Source organism: Theropithecus gelada, chromosome 5, assembly GCF_003255815.1.
Source record: "Theropithecus gelada isolate Dixy chromosome 5, Tgel_1.0, whole genome shotgun sequence".
Lineage (NCBI taxonomy): Eukaryota > Metazoa > Chordata > Mammalia > Primates > Cercopithecidae > Theropithecus > Theropithecus gelada.
This window is the reverse complement of record NC_037672.1, coordinates 119,789,968-119,808,818: the sequence shown is the minus strand read 5'-3', so window position 1 is coordinate 119,808,818 and position 18,851 is coordinate 119,789,968. Positions and strand designations below refer to the sequence as shown.

Genomic DNA, 18,851 nt, shown 5'->3' with positions numbered 1-18,851 from the left:
CATTCAGACCAAAACATCTTGTAAGTAGGGTAAAATCTCAGACATTGCACAGTTCTTGACAATTTTGGCTAACAGAGCCATGGCTTTCTGATGTTAAAGTAACTCTAATATCCTGAGTTCCTACATAAACAAACTGAATCCCAAATCAGGGTGAAAGGCCTTAGCCTAGGAAAATGAAACTTCAGCATAATCTATCAGAAATTGACAACTAAGCTCTAACTAGGGACTTTAGAAATTGCCAGTAAACCTCTAACTAGGGAATTTAAAGCTACTGCTCCACCTTAACCTGTCAAATATTTTCTTTGTCTTGCTTCCATGAACACATTATAAAAGTTTTCCCCTGGCATCCCTTCATTGGAGCCCAAACTGCCTGCAGTCTGGAGTTGTTCCATTCACAAATCACTACCTGCTCAAATAAACTCTAAAAGTTAGTGTATCTAAGTTTTAATACTGGAAAACAGGAAGGCCTTGATGGCTAGATTAGGAGATATGAGAACACTCTCTGGGATTCAGTAGTGAATGCTTTCATCCAAGAGTGAGAAAAGAAGAGGGGAGTAGGCTTCCCTCTTACCTGTTAATGAACGTTTAGAGGCTAAACAGTGAGAGGTAGGATTAAAACAAGCCACCCAAATGATGTCTTGGTTGTTGCTCACACACTTCAGGGTGGGAGGCAGAAGACATTGACATGACAATGAAGCAGCATTCTCCAGGGCCCTAGAAAACAGGAAATTTGGCTGTGGCTGATAAGTCAAGGAGTCCACAAAGCTGAAACAAATGGTATCAGCAATAAGAAAATAAAACTTTGACTAGATTAAAAATACAAGTTTGTTGAGGCTGAGTTGGGCAATCAATCAAAACTGAAAGTACAGGCCTGTGTTGCTTAACCAAGGGGATACATTCTGAGAAATGCATCATGAGGTGATTTCACTGTTGTGTAAACATCAGAGAGTGTACTTACACAAACCAAGATGGTACAGCCTACTACATACCTAGGCTATATGGTATAGCCTATTGATCCTAGGCTACAAACCTGCACAGCATGTTACTGTACAGAATAACAGAGGCAACTGTAACACAATGTGAAGTATTTGTGTGTCTAAACATACCTAAACACAGAAAAGGTACAGTAAAAATATGGTATTACAATCTTATGGGACCACCATATATATATGTGGTCCACAGTTGACCAAAATGTCATCATACAACATAGGTTTCAGCTGCATGGGTTCACTTACACATTAATATTTTTCTGCTTCTGCCACCTAAGACAGCAAGAACAGCCCCTCTTCTTTTCTCCTCTTCAGCCTACTCAACATGAAGATGATGATGAGGATGACCTTTATGATGATCCACTTCCATTTAATGAATAGTGTTATTTTCTCTTCCTTGTGATGTTGATGACATTTTCTTTTTTTTCTAACTTACTTTATTGTAAGAATAAAGTATGTAATACATACACAAAATATGTGTTATTGGTAAGGCTTATGGTCAACAGTTAAGCTATTAGTAAAGTTTTGGGAGAGTCAAAAGTTATATGCAGGCTGGGCGTGGTGGCACACACCTGTAATCCCAGCACTTTGGGAAGCCAAGGCAGGCGGATTGCCTGAGCTCAGTTTGAGACTACCCTGGGCAACATGGTGAAACCCTGTCTCTACTAAAATACAAAAAATTAGCCGGGTGTGGCAGCAGGTGCCTGTAGTCCCAGCTACTTGGGAGGCTGAGGTAGGAGAACTGCTTGAACCCAGAAGGCAAGGTTACAGTGAGCCAAGATTATGCCACTGCACTCCAGCCTGGGTGACAGAGGGAGGCTCTGTCTCCAAAAAAACAAAAATGTTATATGCAGATTTTTGATTGTGCAGGGGGTTGTCATCCCTGTCCCTGCATTGTTCAAAGGTCAACCGCAGATGATGTTCTGGTGGTTGAAATCAGAAGCCACTTCCAACAGCTTTGACTGTGGTGTTTTCATACCTCTACCAGTAGGAATGGCTGGTAAACCCAGACAAAATTTAGGGCCCTGTTTGACCAGTCATTTTTCAGACTGGAGCGATTTATAGCACTCAATCCCTTTGGCAATAAAACAAATAAATGCTGTCTCTTTGGCCTTACCAGCAAAAAGGAGGCTCAACACTTTTTACTAAGACTCTATCAGTATAGGAGACAATATATGATGCCATCAATGGCAGCTCCCAGAAGTGAACATGTAGAAACACAGGGACCAGCACAATCTTGTTTCATTCTGACTGACCTTACGCTTCTCTAAATTTGTCTGAGTGGCCTTGGATTATACCATGTATAGCAACTGAGGCTGCAACTACTCGGTAACACTACTTATGTGACTGAAATCCATATATGATGATTTAAATCAGGTTTGACAATAATTCTGAACTAGAGTAACCTGGACCCTTTGGGGTTATGTACTTGTATGCGGGGAAAATAAGCCATAGAAGGGCTCTCTATGGGGAACAGGGTCTGTTTTTTGGCCCAGCTATTGCACCCATAATTATTGGCAATAACACCACATATCAGCAGGTCAGTCAAAGCTCCCTTTATTGGGTCATAATGTATAATAAATTGGTCCTTCACTACCTTCAGGCTGCCTAATAAAAAGATCTATTGATCCTCCCTTGGAACTTACAGTTGACTGAGTCAAGACCTTGGGGGACAGGACTGAGGTTAATACTGCAGGTTGGCTTCATCCTGCTGTTGTGTCTGATAACAGCCTTCATTAATTGCTATATGAGACCAAATGAACAAATTTGGTAATGAATAAACAACCTGTCAGGTTAATCAGAGTAGCTTATGGGGCATACTGATGTGAAAACTCAAGTTTGGGCCGGGCGCGGTGGCTCAAGCCTGTAATCCCAGCACTTTGGGAGGCCGAGATGGGCGGATCACGAGGTCAGGAGATCGAGACCATCCTGGCTAACACGGTGAAACCCCGTCTCTACTAAGAAATACAAAAAAAAGCCGGGCGAGGTGGCAGCGCCTGTAGTCCCAGCTACTCGGGAGGCTGAGGCCGGAGAATGGCGTGAACCCGGGAGGCGGAGCTTGCAGTGAGCTGAGATCCGGCCACTGCACTCCAGCCTGGGCGACAGCGCGAGACTCCGTCTCAAAAAAAAAAAAAAAAAAAAAAAAAAAAAAAAAAAAAAAAGAAAATTCAAGTTTGGCCAAGAACATGTCGGGCTGAGGAGCAGATTGTTGGAACAGACTATCCACTATGGGCTCTGAGTGTCCCTGCATACTTACTGGGTATGCCAAGAATGCAAGGACTTTATCTTTACCTAGTCCATGTCCTAGGCTTGTGTTTACACTAAGCAATCTCAAAGTATGGGGTAATAACTCCCTTTGGACAAAGACCAGGATGTTTTTTGCTTACTACAAAAGCAGTTAATATCCCAAGCTCAGTCTTTCTGTCTTACAATATAACCCACTGTGTGCAGGCTTTCATCATGGGCCCTTTGTGTTCCTCCTGTGGGAACTAGAAAAATAAGGAACTGAATAAAACCAACATGAAGCTCTGGCTACAGCTTTTGCTGTGAATAATAGTCCTTTGTTTCTGACCCAGGTGTCTTGTGCTTTCTGTAGTATCCCATGAAACAGTAACAGACTAACTTGTTAGCTTATAAATAGGGCAAAATCTCAGACCATGCACAGTTATTGACAGACATCAACTATTTTCTTCTTGGCAATAGCTGGCATTTTAGGCACCATGACTTGGCTAGCAATACATTTATTATTAGCATGACATATTATGAAAAATTATTTTCCAAAGACTTAGCCAATAACACTACAAAAACAAAAAGCCCGTTAATTCCTGTGAATTTATCTGTGTGTGTCCATGTCCAGTAATTATTTCACTGTCTGTCTGAAGCACTAACAATACTAAATCCAGTGCTCGACGCCACGCCTCAATCTTTGGTGTAACAACGTCATAAACTCTTGGAATCTGCTCCAATTTATTTGAAATGTCTGAATTTAAAATTCTACTATTTAGTTTACTATATTCATTCAAGATGTAAGATGAAGGAGAGCCAGAGTCTGTGGCATTTTGCAGATGATGCTGAATGTATGTGCTGGCTTCAAATTCTGACGAGTAATGGGCAGTATTATATAGGAGAGTTGAAAGGTATTTCTGCCATCCATTTGCCAGGAATTTAAGCACAGTTGGTCTGTATATTGCCAGAGATGAAGCCAGCCAAGAGGAAGTATTATGGAGCCACCCCGAGCAGGCATGGTTCTCTTTTTTCAGAGATTGCTCCGCAAGAATTTGAAGACAGCTAAGACACAAAAATTCAACTGCACCACCTCCAAGGAAGACCTTTTCCTCTTTTAGAGCATAATACAAACGATAGGCACATGTCCAGAACCTATCTTCTTTGGTTTGCATCTGTGCAGTAACTGGGTTAGTGAGCACAGCTGTAACCAAATTAATTCCTTCTGTTTTTAATAAGATTGCGATTCTGTTGTTCCCATCTACAACATCCAAGGGACTGCTTCTCCAGAAGGTCACACAGACCCCATTGCCCACACAATCTTCATTCACTTGTGTAATGTAGGCCACCTGTACTGCTCCTGCAGCTTCTGCAAAAGCCTGCATCACACTGCCATTCACTGAGCCAATTACCAACTGCTTACTGTTTAAAAATTTTTCAATTAAGCGTTCAGACACATTTCCTTGTACCAGGACAAGGTTCACATTGAACTGGATTAACACCTGTAATACGTGATTTGCCCACAGTTCTTCTGAGCTGTCTTCTTGAAGCTCCATGCTAGTTAATGCTGTTTTAATATTTACAGACTTATTAAATCCCAGGTGGCGATAATTCTCTGTGAGGTCACCCTCAATGAGAACTACTCGGAGAGGCTGATTCTGCAATTCCTTGATCACAGGAGTATTAGATACTGACACAACAGTGACATATCCTGGACAAACACAAGAAGAAGTTTCAGGTAAGCCTGGTAGACAGCAAGTACAAATTCTCGAAATGTCAAACATAAATGGTTTTATACAGTTGCCTTGTTGCACACAAGCATTCTGATATTGCAACTGTACTGCTTCTTCTACTAACTTCATGCTGCTGTGATCTCCGTGACTCAAGCCTACTGCCAACTCTACCAAATCGTTACATCTGTAAGTTTTGAGAGTAGCTGTAACATGTTCTTGAAATCCATCTGGTTTGCTTACCCATTCAGTATTATCTGTCCCATTAAAATGCCTACTGTGGATTACTATTGACTTTCTGCAGCAGGTATCGGCAAGCAGGCTGTTTTTCAGAGTTCGTGATGTGTTCTTATCTGCTTCAACCTTAGCCTGAGGTTTAAAGAATTCAGATGATTTAAGAAGTCTCCCAGAAATATTGGAAATGGTCAATGTTTGAGAGGCAACATCTCTGAGACCATGCTCTTCCTCTATCAAATCAGTATCTGAAGGGACCTGTAGAAAAGGACACAAACTTACACTAAATGTTTCAAGTTGAGGAAATGTTTTTGTGCTGTCCATACAGTCAAATATATTGTGAACAGGTACTTGAAGAGAAACTACTTCTTCACTACAGAACTTTAAGCCTTCTGACATTACTGACACTATTACAGAAATGGGGACGCCAAGATGAAGACATTCTTCAACTGCACTGCTCCAAGCACCAACAAGAAACAAAAGAGTACTGGTTCCAGTTCTATATGTGTTATTTTGTGCTTGAACTGCTTCATTGAGAAGCTGTCCCACTGCACTGCTTAAATCCAAACTTTCAAGAAGCCTTACTGTTGAACTGATTAATACACTTTCATGACATTCTTCATCTATAATAAATTTGGATGATTTTAGTGGGCCTAGGAAAGTTCTTCCTGTTTCCGCGAATGATGAAAGTTGTTGAAGTCCCATGTGTCTTCTTTTGTTTATGACTCTGCAAGCCATCACCATGTATCATGATCTGCAAAGAAAATAAAAACTTGGAACTTCATTCAGTTTTTATTATATAGAAATAAAAATAAAATATGCTTCCTGTTTTTGAGGTACATATAATTTCCATTAAAAAAGGGTCAGTGCAATGATATAGTATTATTATTCTATTAATGATAAAGGTATGGGGGAATGGAAGAGAAGCACTCCATCCAACAGAGGAAATGAAGCATGAGGGCCATAGGCAATGTTTCCAGAAGAAAGCAATTCTTGGAATGAGTCTTGAAAAATAACTGGAAAGAGTTACAAGTTGAAGGAGGCAGTAGTAAATGCACATATATGTGAAAAAACATAGTGTATTAGGGGAAATAGAAGTAGCCTGGTTTTATGAGAATATAAAAAATGTAGTGGAGCGGCTGGGCGCGGTGGCTCATGCCTGTAATCCCAGCACTTTGGGAGGCCGAGGCGGGTGGATTACAAGGTCAGAGGTTCCAGACTAGCCTGGCCAATATGGTGAAACCTTGTCTCTACTAAAAATACAAAAATTAGCCAGGCGTGGTGGCACGGGCCTGTTGTCCCAGCTACTTGTGGGGCTGAGGCAGAAGAATCACTTGAACCCAGGAGGTGGAGGTTGCAGTGAGCCGAGATGGTGCGATTGCACTCCAGCCTGGGCAGCAGAGTGAGACTCGGTCACAGAAAAGAAACAAAACAAAATAAAACAAAAAAAACACGTAGTGGAGAACAGTAGGAGATGAAGCTCTAGAAGACGAAAGGAGTTGGTTTATGAAGGGCATTATGTGCCAGAGCAAGGAACTTAAACTTGATCCTGTAATGGGAACCATTAAAATTTTTTTTTTGAGACGGAGACTTGCTCTGTCACCCAGGCTGGAGTGCAGCGGCTGTATCTCAGCTCACTGCAAGCTCCTCCTCTCTGGTTCATGCCATTCTCCTGCCTCAGCCTCCCGAGTAGCTGGTACTACAGGCACCCGCCACCTCGCCCGGCTAGTTTTTTGTATTTTTTAGTAGAGACGGGGTTTCACCGTGTTAGCCAGGATGGTCTCGATCTCCTAACCTCGTGATCCGCCCGTCTCGGCCTCCCAAAGTGGTGGGATTACAGGCTTGAGCCACCGCGCCCGGCCTAAATGTTTTTAATAAAAAAGATCACGAAACAACTTGATGTAGTGTTTGAAAACATGTACTCTAAACCTAGAAGTCTGGGTGTAAACTTAATCTTACTGCTTACTAGCTATATAGCCTTCAGCATGTTATGTACTTTATCCCTTAGTTTCCATATCTAAAAAATAGGGATAATAATAGAAGCTATTTCATAGAGTCATTATAAGGAGTGAATATAGTACTTAGAACAATATCTGGCACCGTGTTTTATGAGTTCTTGTTTTAATAACAATAATAATTGTAATGTTTTGGATATATTACCACTGATAACACTGTAGAGGACTGACTAGACAAGTACCAGACTGGAGGTAAAGAGGCCAATTAAGAATCTTCCACAGTTATCTAGGTGAGAAATGCGGAAGAGGGATGGAGGGAAGGGGATGGATTTGGTTACTGAATAGATTATAAAGAAAAAAAAATACTACTTAAAGGGAGGTTCAAGAGCAATTGTACTTCATCTGCATATTTCAGAATTCACATATAAAGTGAACAGAAAGTTACAAGAAAGACTTTAGCCCAATAAAAAGAATTCTCAACAAGGTACTCCTTAATTGAAAAGCTGTCTATTAATAAAATAACTTGCCTTGTGAGGTGTGAGCTCCCTGTTACTTAAAAGTGCCGGAGCTAAGGAGCTAAGATTATAGATGATAATCTGTAGTAAAATTTTCTTTTCTAACTCTAAAACTTGATGATTCTTGGGGTAATATGTATCTTTTAAATGTCAAATATTAAACAGCAAACAACTCTTAGACTTTTGCTTTTCCTCTAGTACTGGCCACATCACTGGTAATTTGTTTCTATAATACCTAAATTAATCCTTGAAGCTGAAGAGTAGCATAGTTCAAGATCTATCTTAAGGTCAACAGCAGGCCATAACACGATACAGGTTGAGCATCACAAATCTGAAAATCCCAAATCCAAAATGCTCCAAAATCTGAAACTTTTTGAGCACTGACATGACACCCAAAGGAAATGTTCATCGGGGCATTTCAGATTTCAGATTTTTGAATTTGGAATATTCAACTGGTGTGATGGTTAACATTAAGTATCAACTGCAGACTGAAGGATGCAAAGTATTGTTTCTGGGTGTGTCTGTGAGGGTGTTGCCAGAGGAGATTAACATTGAGTCAGCGGACTGGGAGAGGAAGACCCACACTCAGTATGGGTGGGCACCATCCAATCTGCTACCAGCATGGCTAGAAAATGCAGGTGGAAGAAGGTGGAATACGCTGGCTTACTGAGTCTTCCAGTCTTTATCTTTCTCCCGTGCTGGATGCTTCCTGCCCTTGAACATCAGACTCCAGGTTACACCAGGTTACTCCTGGACTTACACCAGTGGTTTGCCAGAAGGCCTTCAGCCACACATTGAAGGTTGCACTGTCAGCTGCCCTACTTTTGAGGCTTTGGGACTCAGATTGAGCCACTACTGGCTTTCTTGCTCCTCAGGTTGCAGATGGCATATCACAGGACTTCACCTTGTGATTATGTGAGTTAATTCTCCTTAATAAACTCCCTTTCATATACACATATATCCTATTAGTTCTATCCCTCTAGAGAACCCTAATACAACTGGTAAATAAATAATGCAAATATTCCAAAATCTGAAAAAATAAAAAATCTGAAACACTTCTGGTCCCACACATTTCAGATAAGGGATATGCAACCTGTATTCCTCAAGAGTAGCTTCCAATAGGCTTTTAAGGACTAAGGAAGAAAACTAGTACTGCCTAGGACAACGAATAATGAATTGTGTGAATTAAGTTTCAAATCCTCTTTTGTGAAATTTTCAATTCTGTAGAATAAAAATTCATAATATACTCAGGCATATCTCTACACAGCATCAAAATGGAGCATCAGGCCAGGCACAGTGGCTCACACCTGTAATCCCAGCACTTTGGGAGGCCAAGGCAGGTAGATCACTTGAGGTCAGGAGTTCAAGACCAGCCTTGCCAACATGGCGAAACCCCATCTCTACTAAAAATACAAAAATTAGCTGAGTGTGGTGGTGCATGCCTGTAATCCCAGCTACTCAGGAGGCTGAGACATGAGAATCACTTGAACCTGGGAGGCGAAGGTTGCAGTGAGCTGAGTGAGGTTGCCCACTACACTCCAGTCTGGGTGACAGAGCAAGACTCCATCTCCAAAACAAAACAAAACAAAACAAAACAAAACAAAACACAAAAACCAAAATGCAGCATCAAAATATACTTTAGGACTCTAACTTCAACAATCCTGAGACCCATTATGTCTTCCAGCTAACATCTTATCATGTTTGGTTGCCCTTCCTTCACCTCTAACCCCCATATTATCAATTCCCTATTTACCTGGTTTAAATTCCATTTGTTAATTATTGCAATCACTCCATTGCATATATAACATGCCCTCAAATTCCTTGCTCCTCTTTCTTTTCATCTTACTCACCTTGCAAAGCTACTAATCTTGATGAAATTCAACCTTGTCTACTCCATGCTTGCCCTGGTGCAGCTGAAAATAAACAGAAAAACACAACTATGCTCATTAGTGGCATTTTAAGTTCATGGACCTCAAACCTCAAGTGCCCCTTAATACTGCCTAGCAACCTATTTCCCTAGTCCATGTATCTTTAAATTTTTTTTTATAAGATTGCTTTCTGTGATCTATTTAAGAAAGTTTTACCTACTCCTAAGCAGAATATTTATTCTTCTATATTTCTTCTAAAAGCTTTATGGTTGTAGTCTTTAACTGAAGTGAAACTCATTTAACATAAAGGTAACCATTTTAAACTGTACAATTCAGTGGCATCTAGTACACTCACAATGTTACACAACTACCACCTCTATTTACCTCCAAAACATTTTGATCTCCCAAAAAGAAAACTCTATTAGCCATTAAGCAGTCACTCCCTGTTTCCTTCTCCCCCAGATACTGACAACCACCAATCTTCTGTCTCTATGATTTACCTGTTCTGGATATTTATAGAAATGGAATCCTATAATATGTGACCTTTGTGTCTTTCATTCAGCATGTTTTTGAGGTTCATCCACGTTGTAGTATTAGTACTTCATTTTTATGGCTGTAGTTATGTATCACATTTTGCTTATCTGTTCACCCATTGATGGACATTTGAATTGTTTCCACTTTTCAGCTATTGTGAAGAGTGCTTCTATGAACATGTGTATATAAGTATGTGCTTGAGTGCTCATTTCCAATTCTTTTGGTTATATACCTAGGAGTGGAATTGCTGGGTCATGTGGTAATTCTTTAACTTTTTTTTTTTTTAAGAAATATTTCATTTTATTTTACTCTTTCAGCCATGAGTATTCCAAGGAAATGCAAGCTCATGAAATTCAGAAATAATACCAAATGTGAATAAGACCAGCTTTAGAGGTTGCATGGCATCAGCTGAGTATGATTGTCTGGAATCATTTTTGGCCTTCTCAGTTTGCCAAGACAGGTGTACCATTTGGTCATGTAACAATTTCTGTGGTAACTTTCCAGGTTGAAGACAGTTGTCATAGAATGGTGATGCCCAAACAACTGAAATGGTCATAGTACACAAAGGAAAACATTACCAGGTGATAAAGACTATTTGTTTATTATGAGACTAAATGGTAAACCAGAGTATATCCCCTTATATATTATAGCACTACAAACATTCCTAGTCATTCCTTCATTTCATTCATTCATTCATGCATTCAGTGAGTACTTCTTAAGCACCTACAGCATACCAGAAGGCACTGTGTTAACTGCTGGGATTACAAAGACAAAGATTATACACACTCTGCCCTCAAGGAGTTCCCAATCTAATTGTGCAGAGAGATATGGAAATGAAGCATAAAAATTCATCGTAAGGAGTGCTGAGAACAAAAGTCTGTTCAAAGCAAGACACAACCATGGATTATTCCACCACAGGTTCAATGGGAAAAGTATGTGGCATTTCTCCTCCTCTTCAGAATAATGAATGCTTGACATAGCTTTTGTCACTGTCTTCTAGTTCCAGTGTTACAAGGGAGATCCCCAGTATTACAATGAGTCACAGCGAACCTAGAAATGATAAGCACTCTTTTTATTTTTATTTTTTAGACAGGGTCTTGCTCTGTCACCTAGACTGGAGTGCAGTGGCATGGCTCACTGCAGCCTCGACCTCCTGGGCTTGGGTGATTCTCCCACCTCAGCCTCCCAAGTAACTGGGACTACAAGCGCATGCCACCGCACCCAGTTAATTTTTGCATTTTTTTTTTTTTTTTTTGTAGAGATGGGATTTTGCCATGCTGCTCAGTCTGGTCTCGAAGTCCGAGGCTCAAGTGATCCTCCTGCCTAGGCCTCCCAAAGTGCCGGGATTACAAGTGTGAGCCACCACACCCAGCCAGCATTCTTAATGTTTACTTACAAAGGTATTTCTCTGTCAAAGTCTTCATTCACTTAAAGAAAACCATTTATGATGCATCTTAAAGAAAGCATGCTCACATTTGCCTTTTATTGCCAGATTTCTCTACTTGGCCTTATAAGGCCCAAATGGTAGGGGCAGATCAGGAGCGGGGACATAGGGCGTGTTCTAATAATATATGCTAAACATGTAGGGGAGACAGCTTGTCATTGAAGATGTGCCTGACTGCCACTGAGCTTCACCCCTATACTCACCCAACAAAAAATGAGGAGCTACCCCTAACTCCCCACATCCCCATGCCCTCCAAAGCTGTCTACATGGGCTGCTCTGTCCTTGGCATGTGCCCTTGAGGGCTGATCCCACTTGGCCACACAAAGGTTTATGCTCTAGGGTCTTTGAAAGAGAGATTCCTGCTCTTCAACTTTCAAGCCTAAGCCTTAACATTTCAAGGGCTGCTTCTTCCTCTGAAATAACTTGCTTTCACTGGTCATTCATGATTTGGGTGAAAAGGCGGAGTCTCTCATTCTTGGTTGCTTAATGCAAAAGGCCTGAGTCATATTTCCTATAGTGTTGTGGGACATCCAGCCACAGGCATGAAAAAGAGGAGCAAATATCTTTAACTTTTGAATGAACTGTCAGTTTTCCATAATAGCTGAACATTCCCACCAGCAATGTATGAGGGTTTTGATTTCTCCACATCCTCACTGCATCAGCTTCCTAGGGCTGCCATACCAAATTACCACAAACAACTGGGTAGCTTAAAACAATACATATTTATTCTTTCACAGTTCTGGAGTCTACAAGCCCAAAATCAAAATGTTGGCAGGGCCATACTCCTGAAGGATCAAGGGAAGAATCCTTCCTTGCTTCCTCCAGGTTCTAGTTGCTCCTAGTGGTCCTGGGCTTCTGACTGCATAACTCTAACCTCTGCCTCTGTTTCATACGGACTTCTTATAACCCAGTGATACCAGTCACTGCATTTAGGGCCCACCTTAATCTAGTATGACCTCACTTTACCTAATTACATCTAAAAAGAACCTATTTCCAAATAAGATCACATTCTGAGATGCTAGAAGGACATGAATTGGGGGTAGCATGAGGGGGAAATAATCAGTCCAGTATACTCAACACTTGTCATTTTTGCTTTTGTAATATTTTGTAATATTATAGATATCCTAGTGAATGTGAAGTGGTATCTCACTGTGTTTTTGACTTGCATTTCCCTCATATTGAGCATCTTTTCATGTGAATTGGTCATTTGTGTATCTTTTTTGGAGAAATGTCTGTTCAAGTCTTTTGACCATTTAAAAACAGAGCAGTTAGTCTTTTGTTGGTAAGTTGTAAGAGTTACTTATACATTCTGGACACTAGATCCTTATCAAACTATGATTTGCAAGTATTTTCTCTCATTCTGTAAGTTAGTTTCCACTCTTTGGATTACGTATTTTGATGACCAAAAGTTTTTAGTTAGAAATTAGTAATCTAGGCCAGGCGCGGTGGCTCACACCTGTAATCCCAGCACTTCGGGAGGCCGAGGTGGCAGATCACAAGATCAGGAGATCGAGACCATCCTGGCTAACACGGTGAAACCCTGTCTCCACTAAAAATACAAAAAAAATTAGCCGGGTGTGGTGGCAGGCGCCTGTAGTCCCAGCTACTCAAGAGGCTGAGGCAGGAGAATGGCATGAACCTGGGAGGTGGAGCTTGCAGTGAGCCGAGATCGTGCATTCCAGCCTGGGTGACAGAGGGAGACTCTGTCTCAAAAAAAAAAAAAAAAAAAAAAAGAAAGAAAAAGAAATTAGAAATCTAATTTACCTATTTTTGTTGTTGTTGTTTGATGAAATCTAATTTACCTATTTTTTTGTTTGCTCATATTCTTTGTGTCATATCTAAAAATCCATTGCCAAATCCAAGGTTATGAAGATTTATCCCAATGTTTTCTTCAATGAATTTTATAGTTTCATCTCTTATATTTAGTTTTTTGACCCATTTTGAGTTAATTTACATATAAAGTATAAGGTAGGAGTCCAACTTTATTCTTTTGCATGTGGATATCCAATTGTCCCAGTACCATTTGCTGAAGAGATAATTCTTTTCCCCATGGAGTGGTCTTAGCATCTTTGTCAAAAATCAATTGGCCGTAGATGTCTATGGATTTCTGGACTCTCAATTCAATTCCACTGTTCAATACATTCATCCTTATGCCAGTACCACACGTTTTAATTACTATAGCTTTGTAGTAAGTTTTGAAATCAGGAAGCATGAGATGCCAAATATGTTATTCCCTTTGTTTCAGCTTTAATATTTATGTTAATAAGTAATCTAACTTTGTAAATGGTGTGAGGTAGGGGTTCTTCTTTCCTCATGGATATCCAGTTGCTCCAAAATAATTTGCTGAAAGGACGAGCTTGAAAAGTTTGACTTTTGGGTTTTGTTTTTCATTTCGAACATGTTATGAAAGCTTACTAAGTCTGAGGCATTTTACAAGTATTATGTAATGTAGTATTCACAACATGAGGGAGGTACTATAATCTATTTTAGTGATGTGGAAAATGAAGCAGAATAGTTACATAACATATACAAAATTTCACAGCTAATTTGTAAAAGGCTATGGACTAAAACCCAGGTTTGCCTAATGTCAAAGCCTATGCTATTAACTACTATATAATTCTGCCTTTTAGCTGCCCCTCACCCAGCATGATAGTAATTCACCCTCTGTTCTTTAGAATCTTTTACTGAGTTTCCCTCTTCCAAACCTTTCTGCCTTCTTGCAAGCCTTATTCATACTCTTAACTTGTACATGTATCAGAGTCTCTGCTTATGATTTCCTTTCTATAGTATGCTTAAATCACAAGATATTACTATGAGTAGAAAAGTCAGAGAGAACTTAGAGCAAATGGAAAAAGTCATGGGCTATTTCAAATTTAATCTGTATTTAATTTATGTGAAAAAGTTTCCTAGATACAAAAGGCATGAAATTATTTAAACAAAACTAGTGCATAAGCAAAAAATCACATAAACCTTATATCAAAATCAATGTTCAAGATAAATCTGCCTTGGCATTTGAAAAAGCTATTCCAAGTTTTAGTAATTTTTTTAAAAAGTCTTAGTATTCTCAACTTTAGAAGAGCTCCTAAATTATTATTTTGAATAGGTTACAGTTGGCTATAATTAACATAAAATAAAAACTCAAAACACAAATGCCCCATCCTCTAAGAGATTGGGTATAAAAAGGCAAAAACAGCAAAGGGGATAACAAAGTGGATAATTTCAAAGATGATAAGTACTCCTGGCAACTCTTCTTGGCATTGCACAGACATAATCTGATTCTTGTCCTGTTATGCATGTCCTGTTATGCACCAATGTTTTCCATAAACAGTTCTCTGTTTTCACTACTTGCCAGCTTAATGTTTCTTTGACTTTCTAAGTGTGTAATGGAAGAGCAGAGTCGTGTAATGGAAGAGCAGAGTCAGACAACTTAACTGGAATTTTGACATCAGAAGTTTTCTTTTCCAAAGATTATGTCCAGTTTGTCTAAGGTACTCAGTTTAGAGTAATAAGACATGCAATGCTTTCAGGAGCTGCATTTTGAAAAATAACATTATTTTCTTGATGGGCATGACTAGCCTTTTCTTCATCTAAATCAACTGTTTGCTCATCTCCAGTCTATTCCCAATACAGAAGTCTAACCATGTCACTCTACTGTTTAAAAACCTCTAACTCAGAAAATAAAGCTTTATGCCTTTGACACAGGAGTTCCTTTTAGAAATGAACTCGTATCCTTTCACTCCTAGGCTCAAAATCTTGCAAGGCCTACCCATTTCACTTGGAGTCAAAGTCAAAGTCCTTACAATGCCCTAATTTTCTGCAGTCCTTTCTTTACCCTTCCGACTTTATCACTTACTATTTTATCCCTTGGCCACTTTGTTCTGGCCTCCTTTTTGTAATGCTTTGCATGTTCCCTATCTCAATGCTTCTGTTTTAGTTGTTCCCTCTTTCTGGAATGCTCTTCCCTAAGAAATCTATTGTCACATCACCTTCAAATATTTTCTCAAATTTTCTGCTTTTCAATGAGGCCTACCCTGAGCACCCTACAGAATACCACAAATCCTCTTTTCCCTCTGTACTCTGGATTTCTTCCATCTGTTCTACTTTCTTTTTTCCATAACACTTATTCCCTTATAAAATAGGATATCATTTACTTATTTTTTTTTTTTACAGACTATATCTCTCTCTTGGAATATAATTTCCAGGAAGGCAATTTTAGTCAATGACGTATATCCCGAGTACCTACAATATTGCCTGACACACAGCAAGTACTCTATAAATATTTGGTAAGTGAATGAATTTTTTTCACCATATTTGTTACCCCAAATTTAAGAACAAAACTGAAGCAAGAGAAAACAGATGGCACTTTTAGTATTTCTCCAACATGAATATAAGTTTTAACCATCCTTGGAGTTGACCTGATTCCTATTTGGCACCGCCTTAGTTGAGGCCCTTTAATTGCTTCCAATGAGAGTTCCTCCTTCATATGGTGGTCAGAATTAGCACTGAAAAAGCACAAACCTAAACAAATTACTCCACTGCCAAAAAACATCTATTTATCTTTAAAAAGAAAGTCTTTACTCCTTGGCTTGATATATGTGCCTTATAATCTAACCTCAACCTAATTTATGACTCCTCTCTCACCTTTCCTTATAAACCTCATGATCTTGTCACACTAGAACATATCATTTATTTTCACTAAGCGATACTGAGTTGAATATTCTATATTTTCTTCATCTCCATGAATGCTATAGATCTTTCATGACCCAAGGCAAATGCCTCATTTCCTATCAGCCTTCTCTAATGCCCTGGGGTAGAGTTGTCCCTCCTTTCTGTGCTCCCAAGGTACTTTCTATACCCATCTACTAAAGCAGATTAAAAATACCCTGTATTAAAAACATTGTATTATGTTTGTGTCTAGTTCCCCCACTAATCTGTAGATTCCTTAGTTATTCATCTTTTATATTCTACTTTTATTTCTTTTGAACTCACCCAGTAGTTGGCATAGTGCATGATATATAGAAAGCATTAAATACATTTGGGAGATTTAAGTTTGCCTATGTGTTTAATGTTTTCCTGGATAACGATAATGTTCTAAAGTGCAGTTAGATTAGTTAATAGCTATTTTTCGAAACTAATTACATCCTACTCAAGATCTGGGAATTGGAATCTGAGCCTACAATTAAAAAAAACATTTTAACTAGTAGTAAATATTCCAAATATAAAAGCCTAAATCATAGCGTGATATAAAAATAGGTTAATATATTACCCAGCCTTTTAATTGTCATTAGATCAAACATGATCCAAGAGATCCTAGAAATTAGGATTGGGTTGAGTATATACTTGGTCACTATTCATTTCTGGGTCTAAGAAATCCCTTTAATAGTAGTATTAAAAATGAAATATATGGCCGGGAGCAATGGTTCACGCCTATAATCCCAGCACTTTGGGAGGCCGAGGCGAGCGGATCATGAGGTCAGGAGATCGAGACCATCCTGGCTAACACGGTGAAACTCCGTCTCTACTAAAAATACAAAAAATTAGCCGGGTGTCGTGGTGGGTACCTGTAGTCCCAGCTTTTCGGGAGGATGAGGCAGGAGAATGGCAAGAACCCGGGAGGTGGAGCTTGCAGTGAGCGGGGATCTCGCCACAGAACTCCAGCCTGGGCGACAGAGGGAGACTCTGTCTCAAAAAAAAAAAAAAAAAGTATATGACCTATAAACTGATCAAGAGCAACTTTCCAAGTGAGATAAATGATGTGAAAAATCATATATTAAAGTGACATTTTACTTAACTCAAAAATTATCTTGAATTTACGCCATTTTAATTTTCACTGGGTAATTTCATATGGAAAAATCACCTGCAATGTGAGGACAACCTTACCTATTTTCCAGAAATCTAATGAGATTTTTATCAATGATTACAATACTTGCTTGTCTGTCTGGAATATAATATGAACAAGACAGGCTGATGGTTTTGGAAAATGTACCATGTTTCTACTTACTAAAGCATGAAAAGTGATTTGACAGAGTGCTTCAAGAATGCACTTTGCACTTGTTTTCCTCTCCTACCTTCAGGAAGATAAGTGAGAAAAAAAAAACAAAAAAAAAAAACAAAAAACTAACGTTAGAATTCTTCCTGAATCCATTTTTGAAGAATCCAGTATAATTTTTAGAAAATATTTACTCTAGAGAAGGCATTGTAGGAGGCATAAAAGGGGCCCGCATATGTGAGCAATTAAAAGTTAGAAGTTTTAAGATTCTCTCATTTCTTCATTTCCACCAGGAAGTCAGTGGTCCACCCTACCTCACTCTTTCTCCCCTGTCCTTTAAGCTGATTCCTGGCCAAATTCAGAATGGACAGAAGCAGTAAATCCGGCCCTCTGGACAAGAGATTGAGTTGGTTTACAAAAGTTTCACGAGTATCTAAGTCTAGGCCGTTACTGAATCAACTGGATAATCAGACTACCCGTGTCTGACTCTGAAGTGCAGATCAAGCTGACATTGTTGACAACTGGCTAGATCTTAGGTCTGGGCCAAGGAAATGGCTGGGGGCGTGTGTGTGTGTGTGTGTGTGTGTGTGTGTTGGGGTTGGGGGGCGGTGTGTGTGTGTGTGTGTGTGTGTGTGTGTTGGGGTTGGGGGGCGGGGTCCAATAGTAATTATGGGTGGGGCCAAAGTCCTACCTTGTAAACAAATGCTACACGAAACATACGTAAAAACGTTTATCTATGTATGTAGTGAAGCTTTAAACACATCCCAAGACCCATGCTTATCCCCATACCCACGTCCCTCCAACGACTCTGTTGCCCTATGCCACTGCTATACAGAAATTTTGGTGTCTACCACGCCAGAAGCCCTGCCCAAAACAGGGAGGAGGTAAATGGCTGAAGGCCAAGCTCCAGGCACTGTGGAAAATGAGGAAAGTCTAGCGGCAAAAAGAAAGGGCAGTCCCCTCTTCCTCAAGTACTCCTAGCCACATGCTGGACCCATTCACCCCAGGCCCTCCAGGCCCTAGATTCTCATCCTTTCCCTGGCCCGAAGAGGACAGAAAAATCAAACACAACGGCTCCCACGTCTTCAGGAAAGACTTAGCTCAGCAGTCAGCGGAAGCACCTCACTACTAACCTCGCTCCTTTCTCCTGTTCTGCGGGAGGCTGGAGTTCCCGGCTTCCCACCGGCCAGACGCGATTCTGGCTGGGACAGCAACACCAAAAACGCCAGGGTTAGGGCGCCCCCTTCCCCGTCCGCAGTTTGCGCATGTGCGAAGAGGGGCTTCTGGTGGAGCCGTGGGTTAGTTGCTAAGAAACACAGTTGGATAGAAAAGTTCCGCTTAACGCCGGACTGCGAAAGGCGGGAACGTCA

At 40.0% G+C, this 18,851-nt stretch overlaps 1 protein-coding gene across 2 annotated transcripts; it reads right to left on the bottom strand.

Moving 5' to 3' along the window:
• Positions 1–3,710: 3,710 nt before the first annotated feature.
• Positions 3,711–18,834, bottom strand: BBS12 (Bardet-Biedl syndrome 12). Of its 2 annotated transcripts, XM_025385608.1 has the most exons (3): positions 18,615–18,711; positions 17,373–17,560; positions 3,711–5,930 (listed from the first exon to the last, which is right to left on the bottom strand). In XM_025385608.1, exon 3 carries the CDS (start codon positions 5,918–5,920, stop codon positions 3,788–3,790), a length of 2,133 nt encoding a protein of 710 aa, XP_025241393.1. In that variant the 5' UTR covers positions 5,921–5,930; positions 17,373–17,560; positions 18,615–18,711; the 3' UTR covers positions 3,711–3,787. The 2 variants fall into 2 exon arrangements, with proteins under 2 accessions (XP_025241393.1, XP_025241392.1); XM_025385607.1 differs by lacking the exon at positions 17,373–17,560 and having other exon boundaries at positions 18,615–18,834.
• Between the last annotated feature and the right edge of the window lie 17 nt (positions 18,835–18,851).

Excerpts from the sequence above, each read along its gene's own strand:
- BBS12 (XM_025385607.1), bottom strand. The coding sequence starts at position 5,920 with ATGGTGATGGCTTGCAGAGTCATAAACAAAAGAAGACACATGGGACTT.